Source organism: Caretta caretta, chromosome 3 (genome assembly GCF_965140235.1).
Source record: "Caretta caretta isolate rCarCar2 chromosome 3, rCarCar1.hap1, whole genome shotgun sequence".
In the NCBI taxonomy this organism is placed as follows: Eukaryota; Metazoa; Chordata; order Testudines; family Cheloniidae; genus Caretta; species Caretta caretta.
The window spans coordinates 1,026,042-1,045,907 of NC_134208.1; the positions used below are offsets into that span (position 1 = coordinate 1,026,042).

The following is a 19,866-nucleotide window of genomic DNA, read 5'->3' on the forward strand; positions in this document are numbered from 1 at the left end:
CAGCTGCCCCCCACAGCCCCAGGCCGGGCCCTTCTCGCAACGCACCAGAGAGCCTCCCATGGTTGGGCAGGCAGTGGGCGGGGCCATGCGGTGGGCGGGGTTTGGGCAGGCAGTGGGCGGGGCCGTGGGCGGGGTCTTGGGGCAGGCCAGGGGTGGTGCACAGGGGCCATGGGGTAGGTGGGGGGCCGTTCACGGGGCAGGTGGTGGGCGGGGCCATGAGGTGGGCGGGGTTTGGGGCAGGCAGTGGGCGGGGCCGTGGGCGGGGTCTTGGGGCAGGCCAGGGATGGTGCACAGGGGCCATGGGGTAGGTGGGGGGCCGTTCACGGGGCAGGCGGTGGGCGGGGCCATGCGGTGGGCGGGGTTTGGGGCAGGCAGTGGGCGGGGCCGTGGGCGGGGTCTTGGGGCAGGCCAGGGATGGTGCACAGGGGCCATGGGGTAGGTGGGGGGCCGTTCACGGGGCAGGCGGTGGGCGGGGCCATGCGGTGGGCGGGGCTTGGGGCAGGCGGTGGGCGGGGCCATGCGGTGGGCGGGGCCGAGGCCCGCGGCCCGCACGCGGGGGCTGCCGGGACCTGTAGTTCCCGCCGCCGCGCCGGACAGAGCCACGAGACAGGGCCCTGGGCACCGCAGCTCCCGGCAGCCCCTGCGGCCACCGGCAAGATGGCGGCGGCGGCGGCGGGCGCGGAGGAGCGGCCGGGGTCGCGGCGGGACAGGTGCGGGCGGGGCCGGGTCCGAGCGCGCTGCGGGGGTCGGATGGTGCAAGGGGGGCTCGGGCTCTGGGGGGGGCGCCGCGCCCGGCCGGGGGGGGGTCCGGGGGGGGGCTCTGTGGGGCGCGCCGCGCCCGGCCGTGGGGGGACCTGGGGGGGGGCTCTGTGGGGCGCGCCGCGCCCGGCCGTGGGGGGACCCGGGGGGCGGGCTCTGTGGGGTGCGCCGCGCCCGGCCGTGGGGGGACCTGGGGGGCGGGCTCTGTGGGGCGCGCCGCGCCCGGCCGGGGGGGGGGCCCGGGGGGCGGGCTCTGTGGGGCGCGCCGCGCCCGGCCGGGGGGGCCCGGGGGGCGGGCTCTGTGGGGCGCGCCGCGCCCGGCCGGGGGGGGGCCCGGGGGGCGGGCTCTGTGGGGCGCGCCGCGCCCGGCCGGGGGGGGGCCCGGGGGGCGGGCTCTGTGGGGCGCGCCGCGCCCGGCCGGGGGGGGGCCCGGGGGGCGGGCTCTGTGGGGCGCGCCGCGCCCGGCCGGGGGGGGGCCCGGGGGGCGGGCTCTGTGGGGCGCGCCGCGCCCGGCCGGGGGGGGGCCCGGGGGGCGGGCTCTGTGGGGCGCGCCGCGCCCGGCCGGGGGGGGGCCCGGGGGGCGGGCTCTGTGGGGCGCGCCGCGCCGGGCTCTGAGGCGTCGTGCCCCACAGCGGCAGTGGGGAGGACTCCCTGGACACGCTGCTGAGCCGCCTGCCGCTGACGCCCGCGCTGTCCCCGCGGAAACGGACCATGAGCCAGTCGAAGACGGAGCCCCCGCTGCTGCGGACCAGCAAACGGACCATTTACACGGCGGGGCGGCCGCCCTGGTACACCGAGACGGGCACGCCCTTCAAGGAAGCCTTCGTCATCGGTGAGACCCCCAACCTGGCTGCCCGGCTGCAGCTGTGCCAGGCGCTGGACTCGCCGGGCGGGGCCTGCCCCCGCTGACAAGCGCCGCCGGGCTCCCCGCCCAACCCCTGGCCCCACGGGCAGCCCGGGCTGCCCCTGTCGCGCCCCTGCCCTTGCGCTGTAGGTGCGTCGGGCTCGGGCTGGCGTCGAAGCGCGGCTCAAACTCGCCGTTCGCTGGCAAAAGTTCAGCGTAGGCCGAGACCTTGGACCTGACCTGATGCCTGTGGGCAGCCAGCCTAGGGGGCGGCGGGCAGGTGGGCCGTGCTGGCAGGAGCCGTGCTGCAGAGGCTGAGTGAGCTGGAGTCCCCGCAGGCCCCCTGCCCAGGTGTGTCGCGTTGCTGTAATGCAGAGGGGGGGCTGAAGCGCGAGGAGCGAGTAACTGAGGCAGGTCATTGTCCGCCGGGATGGGGAGGGGTCTTCTAGCCAGCTGGAGGTGGTAGGCAGTGTTAACTGTGGGTGTTGCTGAGCGAGGACTCCAGCAGTCTCCTAGACTATGGACCGCACTGACCGTTTGTGGATGTGAACCTGCCGCCAGGGGCTGTGCACCCCACAACCCCCAGGCCTCTCCTGCCCACCCAGCCACTCCACCACCCCCTGATTGGGTCCGACTCTGCGCTGCTCACCTCACCCCGTAGCCTGGCGCTGTTCCCCTTTTCTGCTTTCACCTCAACGGGCCTTGCTGTGAGTAGATGAGCTGCCTGCTCCAAGCACCGCTGCTGCCCCATGGGGCTTTCTGAGTCAGCAACTGACAGGGTGGACACAGGGATCCGAGGGGATCATGCTTTGGGTGGGGTGACGGCAAGTGAGCGTGGGGGTTACAGTGAGCTTCAGGGGGCAGTGGGGTGATGGCAAATGGAAGGAGGAGCTGGGGGGATGAGATGGGGGGAAGCAGTGGCTGGTAGGTAGGGGATGATGGGCAGTGGGCGGGGCAGGGTCAAGGGGTGACAGTGAGCTGGAGGGATCAGAGGGTGCTGGTAAGTAGGGGAGGGGGCGACACAAGTGGGAGAGGGCAGGGAGGAGATGAGGGGGTGGGGCCAAGGGGTGAGAGTGAGCCAGAGGGGTCAGTGGGTGCTGGTGAGTGGGGGAGGGGTGACATGGGTGGGGAGGGCAGTGGCAGGGAGGGGACGGGGGGGTCTAGGGGTGACAGTGAGCTGGAGAGGTCAGCCGGTGCTGGTGCATGAGGGAGGGGACAGTGGCAGATAGGGAGGGGATGATGGGGAACGGGGGGGGGCCAGGCTCAGGGGTGACAATGAGCAGGAGGGGTTAGCAGGTGCTAGTGAGTGGGGGAGGGCATGTCTGGGCAGTTCTCAGAGCTGCTCTATGAAAGGCCTTGTCCCTTTGCCCAGCATCCTCCACTGACCCACCTGGCCTCTTCCAAGCCTGAGCTTAGCCCCGGCAGAGTCTCTGCGAAGTTTGGAACGATGCTACCAGACAGCATATGCGGGCGATGATGTGGGTCAGACCAACTCTGTCCCGTCCTGCTCCTCAAGCAGGGACCAGCTGCCCTGAAGCCATGGGGACAGGCATGTGTTGCCTGCCGTTTCTCCGGTGTTGTCCCTTCGTGGCCCCGAGGGTGCCCAGTGCCTGCAGGGGCAGCAGCGTGCATGGTGGGATGTTGATACCCCGTGTGTGTGGGGGTGAATGTTGTGGATGAGGATGTGGCTTAGCAGGGGCTGTGCCTGGCTCTGAGGGCTGTGTACTTTGGTGTCAGTGTCGGGGAGCCCTCGCTAACTGGCCCAGAGCGTTCTCTGTGGGGCCTTGCTGGGTATGTGGGGGGCGGGGCCGAGCTATGGCGTACTGCTGACCAGCCCTCTGCCGACAGGGCTCCGTGCCCCTCCCCAGAGGGTGGGCGGGATATGGCCCTGTTTTCTCCATGCTGACCTTCCTGTGAATCTCCTGGACGGGGAGGCGGTGCTGGGGAAGCAGCAGCCAGCATCCGGGGCGGATTTCTCTCTCCAGGCCTGTGTGGAGGGAGCGCATCAGGCAAGACCACGGTGGCCAATAAGATCATTGAGGCCCTGGACGTGCCCTGGGTGGTGCTGCTGTCCATGGACTGCTTCTATAAGGTGAGCCAGTGCGCCCCTGGGGGAAGGGGGAGCCCTGACAGGGCTGGACATCTCTGCTGCCCCGGCCCTGGCAGTCAGCTGCCCCAGCCCTGAGGCTGACCAGCTGCTGTGGATGGGGGTGGGGGGCCAGAGCCCTGGCTGAGGCTGAAGGCTTGGGGAGCTGGGCTCCCTGAGCTCTGCCCAGAACATCTCCTGCCAGGGAGGCAGCCCTGGGTCCCCACCAGTGGGGCGGCTGCTTAGGGGGTGTCTATAGTCGGGGTACTGGGCTCCATGTCTGAATTTCAGCAGATCGAATGGACTGTGTTTCCTCCATCCTATCAACTCTTTCCCTTGCCTCTCCTCCACCCCTCCACGTACTGCACCTGTGCCCCTCCCCTGTACGCTGCTCCGCCCTCTTCCCTGTGCGCCCCCCCCACCTATGCACTGCCCCGTCTCCCCCACCCCTCCCCAGGTGCTGAATAAGGAGCAGCAGGAGCTGGCTGCCCACAACGAGTACAACTTCGACCACCCCGATGCCTTCGACTTCGACCTGCTGATCAGCGTGCTGCGCAAGCTGAAGAAGGGCAAGAGCGTCAAGGTGCCTGTGTATGACTTCACCACGCACAGCCGCCGCAAGGAGTGGGTATGTGGGGGCAGGGCGGGGAGCCCTGCCAGATGTACGGCTTCCCATGGGCAGGGGAGGGCTGGGGGCAGTGGGTATGTGGGGGCAGGGCGGGGAGCCCTGCCAGATGTACGGCTTCCCATGGGGAGGGCTGGGGGCAGTGCACAGTGTGTGTGGGGAGGATGGGGTGTGTGGGGACAGAGTTTGGGGTAAGGCAAGGGAATGGGGTGCAGTGGGGGAGCGGACAGGGGCAGGGTTACCAGTCTCTGAAGCATGGTGTGGCCCTTCTCTCCCTGCAGAAAACCATCTACGGGGCCAATGTGGTAGTGTTTGAGGGGATTTTGTCTTTTGCCAACAAGGAGCTGCTGAAGGTATGGCTTGCCTGCTGGCGCTGGGCACTGCCTGGGGCAGGGAGGGCTGTCCTGGGTGCCTGCTGGCATTGGGCACTGCCTGGGAACCGGTGTGGAGGACAGGTCTGTCCTCAGAGCACCGCTGGGAGGGTTGGAGAGACTGGCCTGGGGTGCACATGGGGGTTGGGGGAACAGCCAGCTGACCACTCCCGAGAACCACCCCTTTGTGCTCTGTGTGGTCAGAGCTGGGTGTGCGGGGGGAGGGCCCTGCCCTGAGTCTCAGAGCTGGGGCAGGCCTGGTTGGGGGGCAGACGGGTGTTCACCCTCCTGGACCCCCAGCTCCTGGACATGAAGGTGTTTGTGGACACGGACTCCGACATCCGGCTGGTGCGGCGGCTGCAACGTGACATCATGGAGCGCGGGCGCGACCTTGTGGGCGTCATCAAGCAGTACAACAAGTTCGTCAAGCCGGCCTTCGAGCAGTACATCGAACCCACCGTGCAGGTGGCCGACATCGTGGTGCCCAGAGGTGAGGCCGCGCTGGGGGAGCCGGGTCAGGCTCCAGGTGGGCAGTGGGTGTCAGAGTGGGTGGGGCTGCGGGGGAGAGAGGGTGGGTGAGGCAGTGCTCTGGGTATCTGAAGGGGTGTCAGAGTGGGCAGGGCTGGGCACTCAGGGTGGGTAGGTCAGGGGCTGGGCTCCAGGTGGGTGGAGGTGTCAGGGTGAGTGGGTGGAGAACTGGGCTGAGGGGTCAGGGTGTTGGGTGGGCAGGGCTTGGGGGTTGGGCTCCAGGTGGGCAGGGGTGTGGGGTGGGCAGGGCTGGGCTCTGGCAGGGGGGGGCGTGGGGTAGGCAGGGCTGGGATTCATCTCCTGTTCTTGCTCCTGTCAGGTGGGGAGAACTTCGTGGCCCTGGATCTCATTGTGCAGCATGTGCACAGCCAGCTGGAGAAGGTGAGGAGGGTGGGGCGGCTGCTGTCTCTGGCTCCTTGGTCCCGCGCGCTACGGGCGACGCGGACCCCTCAGCTGTTGTATGGTGGCTCCGGCTGATGCAGGATTGCCCCCGATTCAGGGCCCCTGGGCCCCATGTGGTGTCCCTGGTCAGGCTGAGAGGGGAAGGGTGAGAGCGAGTGCCCCTAAAGCAGGGGCCGAGCTGGCTGGTCCAGGGCACCACATTGCACGTCTCCCGCACCTCCTCGTTCTCCAGTCTGGCACAGCTGACTGGTAGCTGGCCCCTGCTCTCCTGGTCCCTCAGTCCTGACCTGCAGCCCCCGACCAGCCCTGGGTGCCTCACACACAGCTCTGCCGGTACCCCCAATCCATCCCCACAGCCCCCGGCTACCCCAGCCCTGGGCTCCCCACACACAGCCCTGCCACTGCCCCCAATCTTGCCCTACAGGCCCCGGCCAGCCCAGCCCTGCCCCTCCATGGATATTCACGCACCCACTGCTGTGGCTTTGCCTGCTCCCAGGGTTAGCAACAGCTGGAGGTGCTGGGTGGGGCGAGGGGGCTTGCGAGCAGTGACAGATGTTCTGTATTTCTCTCCCTATCCCCCGCCCTGCAATCTCGACGTGGGCTCTCACCATTGCAGCGTGAAATCACGGTCAGGTACGATGGGCGCAGTGTGGCCCCTCTCTCCTCTCACACCTCAGCCCAGGGTGCAGTGCGGGGATGGGACCAGCCCGGACCTGTCCCCGGGCGCAGTGCGGGGAGCGGGATGCGGGCAGCCCGGACCTGTCCCCGGGCGCAGTGCGGGGAGCGGGATGCGGGCAGCCCGGACCTGTCCCCGGGCGCAGTGCGGGGAGCGGGATGCGGGCAGCCCGGACCTGTCCCCGGGCGCAGTGCGGGGAGCGGGATGCGGGCAGCCCGGACCTGTCCCCGGGCGCAGTGCGGGGAGCGGGATGCGGGCAGCCCGGACCTGTCCCCGGGCGCAGTGCGGGGAGCGGGATGCGGGCAGCCCGGACCTGTCCCCGGGCGCAGTGCGGGGAGCGGGATGCGGGCAGCCCGGACCTGTCCCCGGGCGCAGTGCGGGGAGCGGGATGCGGGCAGCCCGGACCTGTCCCCGGGCGCAGTGCGGGGAGCGGGATGCGGGCAGCCCGGACCTGTCCCCGGGCGCAGTGCGGGGAGCGGGATGAGGGCAGCCCGGACCTGTCCCCGGGAGCAGTGCGGGGAGCGGGATGCGGGCAGCCCGGACCTGTCCCCGGGAGCAGTGCGGGGAGGGGCTCACGGCCCATGGCAGTTCCAGGGCCCCAGCCACTCAGACGAGGCGTGGTTAGCACCGAGGCCACAGAAGGGCTGGCAGTGCTAATGGCCACTTGATTCCTGTGGTGCATGGCATGCGTAGACTCCCTAGTGCTGCTCCTGTAGCCGGTGCCCTGGGAGCCCCTCCACCTGTCCACCGGGGAGGCTCCAGCCCCTCTGCAGCGTGTGCCGGGGTCTGCCAGGGGGCCTCTGCTTGGTGCGGCTGAGCCCGCAGCTGGGCGGCTTGCCTCGTGGGGCAGCACGGGAGCTGCCAATCATGTCCCCTCTGGAGCCAGAGGGGCTCCCCGAGCAGGGAGAGCTGCTGCGGCTTGCTGGCAGCTTGCTGGCACACCGGGACCTGTGCCTTGCCTCTTCTGCTGGCCACCTCCCGGGCAGCCACCTAGAATATGTGTTTGGGGGGGGGGGGGGGGTCGGTCTGACCCCTTGGGACGACTCTGGATGCTCTCCTTGCTTGCTCTCACAGGGCACTGGGCCAGGCTGTGCTGCTGAGTTGTGGGGCTCAGCTGCTGTTCGGGGCGGGGGGGGGTTGGGGTTTGCTCGGCTCCTCCAGAGGGGGTCTGGAAAGGGGCAGCAGCCTCAGCCCCAGCCCACACTCTCACTCGAGACTGCCAGCTTAACACAGCGCTGCTGGGCGTGCTCTGCTCAGACACTGCCCAGCTGCTGCTGGGGTGTAGCAGGGCAAAGCCAAAACGGGAGGTGGGCCTCCATGACCACCTGCTGGGGCCAGGCAGCTCCACCCCCCTCCCTGTCCCTGCAGCTAGGTGGGACAAGGCTGCTTCCCTCCTCCAGGTGCTTCCAGCAGCTCCCTGCTCTCGCTAGGGCTGGGGCCAGATGCTTCTCCCTTCGGGCTCTGTTGGGCTGCCCCCCTCTCCCCCAGCACCCTGTGTCCATAGCAGGAAGCTGCTGCCGCCTGCCGCCCTCTAACGCCCGTTTGTCTCTCTCTTGTGCCCTTGTCGTGCCCTCCCCTGTCCCTGTTGGCCCGCGGTGTCTGCACCAGAGGAAGCTGCGCTGGCATATGTGAGGACAGTTTGTCTCCGTTCCTTCCCTGCTGCGCTGGCCGTTCCTGTGTGTGTTGCTTGGCTTGGGGGGATGTCTCCTTGGCGGGTGACTTGCTTTGTTTGTCCCTGAGCCCCCCGGAGCGGAGCAGACCCTTCCCACGATGCTGTGTGTGTGTGTGTGTGACCTGCAGGGCTGGTGCTGTTGCCCAGGCCTCTCCACAGTCTCTTGGCACTAACCCTCTGCCAGGCAGGGCCCTGGTCCATGCTGGGCTCCCTGCTGTGGGAGGAGGGCTCTTGTCACCAGGGGGGAGCGGCAGACAGGCCCGGGGGGCAATACCTGCTTCCCAGCTCAGTAGCTGCTAGCCCTGCCCCTGGACGAGCTGGGAGGCAGTGAAGCCGAGCGCCCCACGCTGCATGAGCTTTGCGGCCTCCACAGTCAGGATATGGGCTTCGTCCGGGGAGCACTGGGGAGGCTGCTCCTGCATTTCCTCCAGCGAGAGACACGCTTAGAATCATAGAAGATCAGGGCTGGAAGGGACCTCTGGAGGTCATCTAGTCCAACCCCCTGCTCAAAGCAGGACCAACCCCAACTAAATCATCCCAGCCAGGGCATTGTCAAGCCGGGCCTTAAAAACCTCTAAGGATGGAGATTCCACCACCTCCCTAGGGAACCCATTCCTGTGCTTCACCACCCTGCTAGTGAGGCTTCATTGGCCTCAAACTGCACCGCAGCCGTGAGAGCTGCTGAGTTCAGGCTGCGCGGGTGTCACGGATCCGCAGGATTGGTGCTACACCCCCTGCTTTGGAACAGTGTCTTGGAGGAGCCCTTCAGTGGGCCAGCCCCTCCCCAACGGGTCCCACTCTTCCTTCCCAAGTCTGAACCGCCGGGCTCCAGCACTCCTGCTTCACACCGAGGACTCTGGTGAGCGAGTCCCGCTGAGACTGATCCTAGTAGAGACTTGTCCATTCTGCAGCAATCCAGGCGCCTTTGCAGTGACACTCTCACAGCTTCTTTAAACAGGGTGAGCCCAGAGAGGAGACGGCTGAAGCATGGTCCATTCTGGTCAGTCCAGAGCCCAGCCAGACTGCAGTAACTCCATTTTTTCTCTCTTGCTCTCACTCACTCACACACCTGGTTTAAATTAGGTCAGTTTTACTACATTGCACAGGGGCGTGAAAAAATCCCCCCACCCCCCCGCAGGAGTGGCATAGTTAAGCTGACCTAAGTCCCCGTCTAGACAGCAGTAGGTTGACAGAAGAATTCTTCCATCGACCTAGCTACTGCCTCTCGGGGAGCTGGATGCTCCTGTCGGCGTGGTTCGTGTCTACCCTGAACTGCTACAGCAAGGCAGCTGTAGTGTTCTGAGCATCGACAAGCCCTAAGTCTGACCTCAGTCACGGCTAGTCTACACTAGCCAGCGGGCGAGCGCTCTCCTGTCGGCATTATGACTGCGCCTCGGCGAGAGGTGGAAGCGATGGTGGGAGAGCACCTCCTGCTGACCGCACTGCTGTGGACAGTCCTTAGGTGGCTGTAATGTGCGTCACGTGCGGGGGGGCTTTTCACACCCCTGAATGACAGAAGTTAGATTGACAGAAGCGGTAGTGTAGACCTGCCTAGCTCCTAGGTGAGAGAGTTTCCTCCAGAAGCCAGCACTCATCCCCCACCTCTCACCAGCCAGTCATTTGTTCTCTGCTCAGCTTCCCTGTTGAGAGCGTGGATCCAGGAGTCATTGGATCTGGTCTTGTCTCTCTGGGCCCCTTCTTGATCTGGGTGGGTGTCAGCTGGTTCCCTAATGACTGTTCATTCCACCCAGATAGGGAGATGACACCCACGTAAGTCTCTTAGCCTGCCCTGAGAGCCAACGTCATCCCTTTTCCCCAGCGAGTAATGTGTGTGTAGGGGAAACTGAGGCACGGATAGGCTTCAGAGCAACTCTTATAATTCCCTTGTCACAGCAGGCCCTATGGGGCTGTCTGCTGTGGCTGGGAGGCCGGACTGCAGCATGTGTGCTGCACCTGTGTTAGCTTCCATCTAAACTGGTCTCCGTCTAGCTAGATGAAAACTTGCTCTAGTGACAGGCGCACACCAGGGGCCCCGGCGAGTGGGGCTAGCCTGTGCCCCCGCTCATGTTACTGCAGCTTCACTGCCACTGGGAGGTGGGGCCGTCCCTGGCATGCCAGAGCAAGTGTCCACATGTCTCCCCCGTGCAGCTGGTTCTGTGCCCTGTGTTTGGAGGGAGCCCCGGGAGCAGGGCATGGGGCTGCCTGGCAGACTCCTGGTGGGTGGAGCTGCCGTGCAGGCGTCAGACACACGCACGCCCAAAGGAGTCTCCTGCGGGGTAGTGAATGCGGCAGAGGGCTGGCGGGGCCACCGGCATTTCCCTGCATGTGGGTGGGGCTGGCGCGTGCATGCCTATGCAAATGCCTGGCAGAGGGCTGCTGGGACAGACTCACTTGTGTCTTTCTGCAGAGCGGCCCTGGCCTCTGCCCACCAAGGGCAGCCGCTGCCCAAGTCGCTGAGTGTCCTCGAGGGCACGCCGCAGGTGCGTGGCATGCACACCATCATCAGGTACTGAGTCCCCCACCCTCTCTGTGGGTGGGGCAGCCTATCCTTTCCCACCCCTCGCCCTCTCCCTGTGGGGGGGCTGGCCTAGTTGGAGTCCTGGAGCACTGCAGTCCCCCTGCCTCAGTTTCTCTTCTGACTTTTCCAGGAACTCACTCTCAGCCAGGCATATTTCAAATCAGGCCCCCCACTCCTGAGATGTGGTTGACGAAGTCTCTCAAACATGGGCTTTGTTTGGCCCTGGTTCCCTTCGCTGCAGGGTGTCCAGTCTACCCTGATTCCCTCTCTGCCCCAGTCGATTAAGTGGGGCAGGGCTGCTGGTCTGTCACTGATCCCCGGCATCGGGGATCATGTCCCCTGCTTGGAAACAGTCTCTGGGAGGTGCCCCTGAGATGGGTCAGAACCCCAGGGGTCTCATTCTTCCTTCAGGGTAGGCCATGCGGCTTCACCGCCTCCTGAGACTGGACTTCTGGGGCTCCAGCCCCCCTGCCCCACCCCCTGAGCTCCCATCAGTGAGTCAAGCTGCACTAGACACCTGACAGATCCTTGCCCACTCCCAACCCGGTATTTCCAGTGACACTCGGGCAGAGTTTTCAGACCAGTGGGTTTTTCAGGCTACGTGTACACTAGCAAGGTTCCAGCAGTGTGCTGGAAGGTCTCCCGTGTAGCTGCCCTATGCTGCCAGGAGTGACCTCTCACAGCAGCCCTTGGTCAGCACAGAGAGATGAAGGGTAAAGCATGGCGCAAGTCATTCTGGTCAGCCCAGAGCCCAGCCCAGCTGTGGGGAACCCCATTCTTGAAGTTCTCTCTCCTCGTTCACATCCCAGGTGAGCGCCCCAACTCCTCCCAGCAGCCAGCTCTTACCCCCCTCCCAGCTCCTTTTGTTCTTGAGCTGGTGTTGCTCAGCTTCCCTGCTGAGAAGTGTGGAAATTGGTGTCCCTGCACCCACGCCTCCCCCGGTGTCAAGGTCCTGGTGATTGCCTTGCCATTCCTTCTTGGATTTTCCGTTGCTATGGTCGGCCTTGGCCAGTCCTTTCCCGTGGCCCGGCCTGGCTCAGGCAGCTAGGCACCATTCCTACCCATGTCTCCCAGCCTGCCCGGAGAGCGGCCTTAGTCCTTTTCTGCCCTGGGTAGGCATACAAAATACAGGGGAAACTGAGGCACACATAGGCTTCATAGAAAATATTACAGAAAATTCCCACATTGGTCCCTGGCCTCTCTGCAGAGCCTTTTCTGGTCCCAGGCCTCAGGCTGGGCAGCAAGGTTGGCAGGGTCTGTCCGGAGCTCAGCGGGAGGAAGTCGCCTAACTGTACGTGGCCCAGTTCCCAGGCTAGTCTGCTGATCCTTCCTAGAACTGCTCTTAAAGGGAGTGCCACCTTGGAGCAGGCCTGGCTGGCCTGAGGTGCTGCTGCCCTTACTGGGGGGAGATGGAGCATCCTCCCGCTGTCCTGCCCCGGTGAGACTTGGTGAGCTGGCCCTGCTGCTGGGGGCCGTGGGCAAATGGTATATTGGTCGGGCTAGTCTGGTGTAACCAGAGCTCCTCCATCCCTGCCCCGTCAGCATGTCCCCGCCCCGCAATGGAGGACGAAGGAGCGGGAGACACCCTCCATCAGGCCACTCCCCCAATCTTTGAGGGCTGTTTTTTTCTTTCAGAGGGTCCAAGAACAGATCCCTGTGGGAGCTCACTAGAAACACCCACTTGAGGATGGTTCACTGTTTAGTTACATTTTGAGACCTGTCAGTTAGCCAGCTTTTAATCCACTTACTGTGTGCCATTTTGAATTTGTATTATTTTAGTTAGTATCCTGTGGTACCAAGTCAAATGATCACATCACCACTATTACCTTTATCAACCAAACTTGTAACCTCGTCAGACAGAGAGATCCTGTCAAACTATTTCCATAAATCCACATGGATTGAAAAGGAGAGTAATATAATTAAGGCCATTCTTTATTCAGTGACTCCCATATCGGTTATTCCCTTATTTTCCCTGGAGGGGGGTGATGGCTAGGTCCCCTCTATGCCCTGGGACCCCCACGTAGGAGAGGTGACAGGGCCCTGGTGCTGGGGGTGCATGGATCTACCCTGGCAGCCATCTGGGAGAACCTGGCTCATTAGGGGGAGTGACAAGATATTTTCCCCAACATGCCTGCTCTCTGCCCCCAACCCACTTACCTGCGCTGCATTCTCTCCCCCCAGGAGATGGGGCTGGAATTGGGGTGCCGTTGGGGTGGGGGGACGCAGGGGCCCCAGAGCCTGGAGTCTGCTCTTACCTTTGTGTCACTGGTCCAACAGGAACAAGGACACAACCAGGGACGAGTTCATCTTCTATTCCAAGCGCCTGATGAGGCTGCTGATTGAACATGCCCTCTCCTTCCTGCCACTCAAAGTATGTGACCTGCCCCTCCTGCCTGCCACTCAGGCTACAGGCCCCGCCCCTTCCCCAGTGACCCACCCTTCCTGCCTGCCACTCACGCTACAGGCCCCGCCCCTTCCCCAGTGACCCACCCTTCCTGCCTGCCACTCATGCTACAGGCCCCGCCCCTTCCCCAGTGACCCACCCTTCCTGCCTGCCACTCACGCTACAGGCCCTGCCCATTCCCCCAGTGGACCCTCCCCATCCTGCCTGCCACTCACGCTACAGGCCCTGCCCGTTCCCCCTGGTGACCCACCCTTCCTGCCTGCCACTCACGCTACAGGCCCCGCCCCTTCCCCACTGACCCACCCTTCCTGCCTGCCACTCACGCTACAGGTCCTGCCCATTCCCCCCGCTGACCCACTCTTCCTGCCTGCCACTCATGCTACAGGCCCTGCCCGTTCCCCCTGGTGACCCACCCTTCCTGCCTGCCACTCACGCTACAGACCCTGCCCCTTCCCCAGTGACCCACCCTTCCTGCCTGCCACTCACGCTACAGGCCCCGCCCCTTCCCCAGTGACCCACCCTTCCTGCCTGCCACTCATGCTACAGGCCCTGCCCGTTCCCCCTGGTGACCCACCCTTCCTGCCTGCCACTCATGCTACAGGCCCCGCCCCTTCCCCACTGACCCACCCTTCCTGCCTGCCACTCATGCTACAGGCCCCGCCCCTTCCCCAGTGACCCACCCTTCCTGCCTGCCACTCACGCTACAGACCCCGCCCCTTCCCCACTGACCCACCCTTCCTGCCTGCCACTCACGCTACAGGCCCTGCCCGTTCCCCCTGGTGACCCACCCTTCCTGCCTGCCACTCACTCTACAGACCCCGCCCCTTCCCCAGTGACCCACCCTTCCTGCCTGCTGCTCATGCTACAGGCCCCGCCCCTGCCCCAGTGACCCACCCTTCCTGCCTGCCACTCATGCTACAGACCCTGCCCCTTCCCCGGTGACCCACCCTTCCTGCCTGCCACTCATGCTACAGGCCCCGCCCCTTCCCCTGGTGACCCACCCTTCCTGCCTGCCACTCACGCTACAGGCCCCGCCCCTTCCCCAGTGACCCACCCTTCCTGCCTGCTACTCATGCTACAGGCCCCGCCCCTTCCCCAGTGACCCACCCTTCCTGCCTGCCACTCAGGCTACAGACCCCGCCCCTTCCCCCAGTGACCCACCCTTCCTGCCTGCCACTCACGCTACAGACCCCGTCCCTTCCCCACTGACCCACCCTTCCTGCCTGCCACTCACGCTACAGGCCCCGCCCCTTCCCCACTGACCCACCCTTCCTACCTGCCACTCACGCTACAGACCCCGCCCCTTCCCCACTGACCCACCCTTCCTGCCTGCCACTCACGCTACAGGCCCTGCCCGTTCCCCCCGGTGACCCACCCTTCCTGCCTGCCACTCACGCTACAGGCCCTGCCTGTTCCCCCCGGTGACCCACCCTTCCTGCCTGCCACTCACGCTACAGGCCCTGCCCGTTCCCCCCGGTGACCCACCCTTCCTGCCTGCCACTCATGCTACAGACCCCGCCCCTTCCCCCAGTGGACCCCCCCCTTCCTGCCTGCCACTCACGCTACAGGTCCTGCCCCTCTTCCTCCTGCTTACAATACAGGTCCTGCCCCTTCCTGGGTGACCTGCCTCTGCTACCTGCCAATCAAGGTAAAGGCCCTGCCCCTTCCCCACTGACCCATCCTTCCTGCCTGTCACTCATGCTACAGGCCCCGCCCATTCCGGGGTGACCTGCCCCCAACCTGCCACGTAAGGCCCACCCTGCCCTTTGCTACCTGTCCAGCTGTGTCATGCTGCAGCCTGGCTCAGGGTCTGCCCCATGTTAACGACCTGCTCTCCTTCTGCAGCCAGTGACGGTGGAGACGCCTCAGGGGACTGTGTATGAAGGGAAGCGGTTTCACAGGCAGCGGGTGAGACTGGCCAGGTCCCCCCAGGACTCTGGGAGGAAGGGTGGCCATTCCGCGGCCCAGGCCTGGGAGAGCTGGTTCCATTCCCTGCTCCGCACAGACTGCCTGTGTGACCCTGGGCCAGTCACTTAGCTTCTTGAGGTCAGTTCCCCCTGTCCTCTGCAGTGAGGCAGGACTGGGAGAAGATGGTGAGGCTCTCAGGTCCTGGGCCAATGGGGGCCAGAGATATGTCCTAGATAGGTGGATAGACAACACCCCCTTGGGCTCTAGAGGGGAGATGCGAGGCTTCCCAGAGTGCTTTGGGGAATAGGAAGGGTGGCTGGGGGTCCTTGCCCCAGTGTGAGGGCTGGGGGACTGTTGGGGGGGTGCTGCCCCAGTGTGGGAGGCGGGGGGGGGGGGGGGGGAGAGAAGTGCTGCCCTGGCGTGGGGTCTGAGATGCGGGAGGCGGTTGCTGCCCAGTCCAATCTAAGGTGGCTGTTGTCCAGATCACAGGTGTGTCCATCCTGCGGGCGGGGGAGACCATGGAGCAGGCTCTCACTGCTGTCTGCAAAGACATTCGACTGGGCAAGATTCTGATCCAGACCAACCATGACACAGGGGAGCCTGAGGTGAGCGTTGCCCTGTGCGTCCCCTCTCTGCCCCCAGCTCTTGGGGAGCATCGGCTCCCATCCCACCAACCCTTCCCCCCTGTGACGATGCTGCCCGTGGGAGCCAGCTGAGGTCACTTAATCAGCGTGAACTGCAAACCCCAAACACTGGTGGATAGTCCACTCCTTCGATTTACCCAACCAGCCCAAACCAGCTTCTGTAGTACCTCCCTGGGTACTCAGATGTCCAAATAATGCAGTTCCCTTAAAGTGCCCAGCCGCAGGGCTCCATCCAGACACACACGTCAAACATAGGATAATAAATTCTGAAAATCTTATTTCATCATAGAAAAGAAAAGGTTCTCCTGACCCCAAAGGACCAAGCCCCAGACCCCGGTCAAATGATAACTTAGATCTTACCCCAAATACACGCTTACAGTCAATTCTTATTAACCAAACTAAAATTTATTACAAAAAGGAGAGAGAGCGCATGCTGGTTAAAAGATCGATATACAGACAGACTTGAGTTCAGTTCTTGAGGTTCAGTTACAGAGCAGAGTTGAGCTTGTAGTTGCCAAAAGTCCTTTTAGAAATAGTCCACGGCTTACAGTCCAATGTCCATGTTCAGGGTGACTCCAGTCAGTGACTGGGGATCTCAATCCTTAAGGCTCAGGGTTTCCCCTTCTTGAAATTCAAAGCAGATCTGAGATGAAGAAGGATCATGTCCCAGGGTATTTATACATTTCCAGCAGCCTCTTGGCCTGAGAAAACAATCGGCTTCACTTTCCTTCTCCCAAACATCCTGGCAATTAGCCCAGGGTAATTTACCCATTAACAGTTCAGATACCGGTTACCACAACCTTCAAAGAGCCATATAGACAATAATACTATGTCACTCAAGTGTCTTCCTAAATGTTAATATTCCCCTTTTGATCTTTGAATCAAAGCTATAGCAACAGACAAGACTTGAGCGAACATCTACCCTTCTATCTCTAACAATGCCGGCTGCATTTCAAAGCTCTATTCATTTACAGATCTCCTAACCAGACTTTAAAGTTCAGCCATGGGTCAGGTCAGTCTGGGAGTTCATTAACTCTTTCTGGCCCTGTCACCTTTCAATGAGCTATTATATTACACTCCTAATGTCACACCCCCGGCATCCCCAGAGTGCTTGTGCTCTCAGCAGCCACCCTGCTCCGCCTGGGGGGCTGCCCAAGGAGCTGCGGGGAGTGGGCCCAGGGCATCACACTTGACTCCTTCATAAGCTCTGTCCCCCGTCTCTCCTCAGCTTCACTATCTGCGGCTCCCCAAGGAGATCAGCGAAGACTATGTCATCCTGATGGACAGCACCGTGTCCACAGGGGCTGCAGCCATGATGGCTGTGCGTGTCCTTCTGGTGAGCCTGCAGGGCAAGCTGCCTGGGGAGTGCAGGCTGGCGGCTGGGCTTTCCAGCATGGAAGCTACTGCTCTGAGCATGGGGCACTTTGCCATAGGTGGCGGTATAATAGGCTAAGCCTCCCATGGCAGAGCTGCTGCCACCGGGTTGCGAGTTTGGGTGGGTTGCACGGGGGAAGTTTTTTTGCTTATTATGCACCAGGCAGGTGCTGAGGTGGTTGAGGAGGTGGTGTGTGCTACTCAGCGTCCCCAGTTCATCCATAATCTCCCGGAGTAGCAGATACCACCTCCTCAGCCGCCCCGGCATGGAGCTTAGAAAAATCTCAGGGTCTTCAGGGGAGCTTTTGTTTTTCTAGCGGGGCGTCTCAGGAGGGGAGATGGAGGGGTGTCGGCGGCATGGCTGGGGCCGGCCTGGGGCTCAGGACTCCCGGCGGCCCAGGACTCCTCCAGCTGTGGGAGGAGGGCGGCGGAGTGGGCTTTGGGTGGCCCGGTGCTCCTCCGGCCACAGAGGGGTTGGCAGGTCTCTGGGGGTGCTTGGGCGGAAGAGGCATGGCACTTCACTCTGGGGCCAAACGGCTCAGCACTGTCTATGCTGCAGGATCACGATGTCCATGAGGAGAAGATCTTCCTGCTGTCCCTGCTGATGGCGGAGATGGGGGTTCACTCCGTGGCCTACGCCTTCCCCCGTGTCCGCATCATCACTACAGCCGTGGACAAGAAGGTCAACGAGGAATTCCACATCATCCCTGGAATCGGTAAGGGGACGGGGAGCACAGCCTGGCTTGGGCGACTGACCAGGCCCTCCTGTGCCCTTCCTCGGCCTGGACCCAGCTGTGCTAGATGGTGTGCTCCCGGTAGGGCCGGGCCTTGGTTTCATTCTCCTGGGGCTGCCTCAGGGGAGAGGGGCTGGCATGAGGGAGGGGAAGGATGGCTCGGTGGTTTGAGCATTGGCCTGCTAAACCCAAGGTTGTGAGTTCAATCCTTGAGGGGACCATTTAGGGCTCTGGGGCAAAGATTGGGGATTGGTCCTGCCTGGAGCAGGGGGTTGGACTAGATGACCTCCTGAGGTCCCTTCCAACCCTGATCTTCTATGGTGGGGTGTCATGCTGCTGCAGCTTGTCTTACAGTGTTGCTTTTGTGTCTAGGTAACTTTGGAGACAGGTACTTTGGTACTGATGCCTCCTCCACCTGGTGTGAGAATGAGAGCACGGACTACTGAGTGTGATGGCCTGCCTGCCAGCCTTGCCGTCGCTGCCTCCTCCCTCCCTCTTTCCAGCCTTGCTCTTCTGCTGCCCCAGGATCGCCCCTCCCTGCTGGCCTCCGGACCACACGCTGTTAGGCGGGCAGCCATTTGGAAACTGCCCACCCACCCTCCATTGTGCGTGCAGGGCAGAGACTGCCTGTGGCTTGCAGTGTGCGCACACTGGGCACACACTCCTGGTGCCCCGCTCTGGTGGGTGGGAGGAGGGGGGTCAGATTCTCCCTTTGGCCCCACAGAGATGTGGTGGGTGTGGAGGTGGTAAGAGACTCTCCCTATGGCCTGGAAGGGGTGAGGTGAGGCCCATGCACAGGCTGGAGCAGGTTCTGTGTGTGTGTTTGCTCTGAGCAGTTACTCCCCCCATGTTCCGGCTCAGGGGCCAGCTACTTGAAAAAGTGTCAGGGACACAGGATCAAATGGAAGGGAACAGCCCTGTCGTCCTCAGCCAGCAGCTCTCCTCCAGTGCCCTGATAGCCCTGAATGTGGGGCAGGGCCCTGGGGCTGTTTAGTCAGGAGCAGTCTGGTGCTGGCAGCAACCTAGGGCTTGTGCAGAATAGGAGGTGCGCCTCACCTTCCCCAGCAGGCCTTCCACCCACGGGCCAGATTCATGAGTCTGGCAGCTCCCCCGTCTCTGGGCTGCTCTGCTGGCGTAGCGGAGACGCCCAGCCTGTCCGGGAGGCAGGTGGGGGATTGCAGCTCATCCCTCCTGCGGGTGTGGGCTTGGAGGAGACCCGTCTAACCGGAGCTCCTTCCTTGACGCCTGGCTCGTGCTGAGGGCAGGCCAGCAGCGTGCGGCAGAAGCTGCTGTGAGGGGGAGCGCGGCAAGGAGGCCTCTGCGTGTTTCGGCAACCCCCCATCCGAGCCCCCCCCCAGCGCCTGGGGCACGGGGAGACGGGGGCCGCGCCTGCTCCAGCCCGTCCCTTACGCCAGTGCCCGGGAAGCGAGGACCATGGACTGGGACAAGAGGAGTTCCCTCTCTGCGGAGAGCCGGTGCCGCGGGGGCCTCCCGGTGCCGCGGGGGCCTCCCGCTGCCACGCCCAGGGCTAGGAGCCCGGGGCTGCCTCGCGGGGCGCCGGGACTGGGCCGGGGGGCGCGCTGGGGGTCCCGCTTCTCTGGGCCCCGCTTCTCTGGGCCCTCCACTGAGACCGGGCCGCCAAGGCGTCTGCAGGCGCCCTGGCCCCAGCGGGCGGCAGCTGCCCGATGCCTGGTTCCCGCGGGCGGCTCCGGCTGCCCTGGGGGCGGCTCCGCTGTGTACGCGTCAATAAAGGGTCTGCCAGGATCGCGCCTGCGCCTCTGTGCGCGCCGGGCCGGGCCGGGACAGGACAGCCCCGCCCCTCCCTGCCGGGCGCGCGGGGAGTCGGAGGGGCGGGGCGGGGGCACGCGGAGGGGCGGGGCGGGGGCACGCTGGGAGGCGGGGCGCGGGGCATGCTGGGAGTTGGAGGCGCGTGGGGCACACTGGGAGTTGGAGGTGTGGGGTGTGCTGGGAGTCGGAGGCGCGGCGCGCGGGGCACGCTGGGAGTTGGAGGCGCGCGGGGCACACTGGGAGTTGGCGGGGCGCGGGGCACGCTGGGAGTCGGAGGGGCGGAGCGCGGGGTACGCTGGGAGTTGGAGGCGCGTTGGGCACACTGGGAGTTGCCGGGGCGCAGGGCACGCTGGGAGTCGGAGGGGCGGGGCGCAGGGCACGCTGGGAGTTGGAGGCGCGGGGTGTGCTGGGAGTTGGAGGCGCGGGGCGTGCTGGGAGTTGGAGGCGCAGGGCACGCTGGGAGTCGGAGGCGCAGGGCACGCTGGGAGTCGGAGGCGCGTGGGGCACGCTGGGAGTCGGAGGCGCGTGGGGCA

At 64.3% G+C, this 19,866-nt stretch overlaps 1 protein-coding gene and 1 long non-coding RNA gene across 2 annotated transcripts; both read left to right on the plus strand.

Annotated features, from left to right (window-relative positions):
* The first annotated feature begins 568 nt into the window (after positions 1–568).
* LOC142071488 (uridine-cytidine kinase-like 1) lies at positions 569–19,109 on the plus strand. The gene is made up of 15 exons (XM_075126247.1): positions 569–710; positions 1,392–1,591; positions 3,589–3,695; positions 4,147–4,317; positions 4,596–4,667; positions 4,986–5,175; positions 5,533–5,594; positions 6,232–6,248; positions 10,371–10,469; positions 12,759–12,852; positions 14,731–14,793; positions 15,276–15,398; positions 16,666–16,773; positions 17,371–17,527; positions 17,918–19,109. Exons 1-15 carry the CDS (start codon positions 658–660, stop codon positions 17,989–17,991), a joined length of 1,590 nt encoding a protein of 529 aa, XP_074982348.1. The 5' UTR covers positions 569–657; the 3' UTR covers positions 17,992–19,109.
* On the plus strand, positions 7,847–9,309 carry LOC142071490 (uncharacterized). Its single transcript, XR_012667511.1, has 2 exons — positions 7,847–7,919; positions 8,776–9,309. It is a non-coding gene; the product is annotated as an uncharacterized LOC142071490 (long non-coding RNA).
* Positions 19,110–19,866: the final 757 nt, after the last annotated feature.

Coding starts and splice junctions, on each gene's coding strand:
- LOC142071488 (XM_075126247.1), top strand. CDS start 658: ATGGCGGCGGCGGCGGCGGGCGCGGAGGAGCGGCCGGGGTCGCGGCGG. Junction 3,696..4,146: donor CCATGGACTGCTTCTATAAG/GTGAGCCAGTGC, acceptor ACCCCTCCCCAG/GTGCTGAATAAGGAGCAGCA. Junction 17,528..17,917: donor CCACATCATCCCTGGAATCG/GTAAGGGGACGG, acceptor TTTTGTGTCTAG/GTAACTTTGGAGACAGGTAC.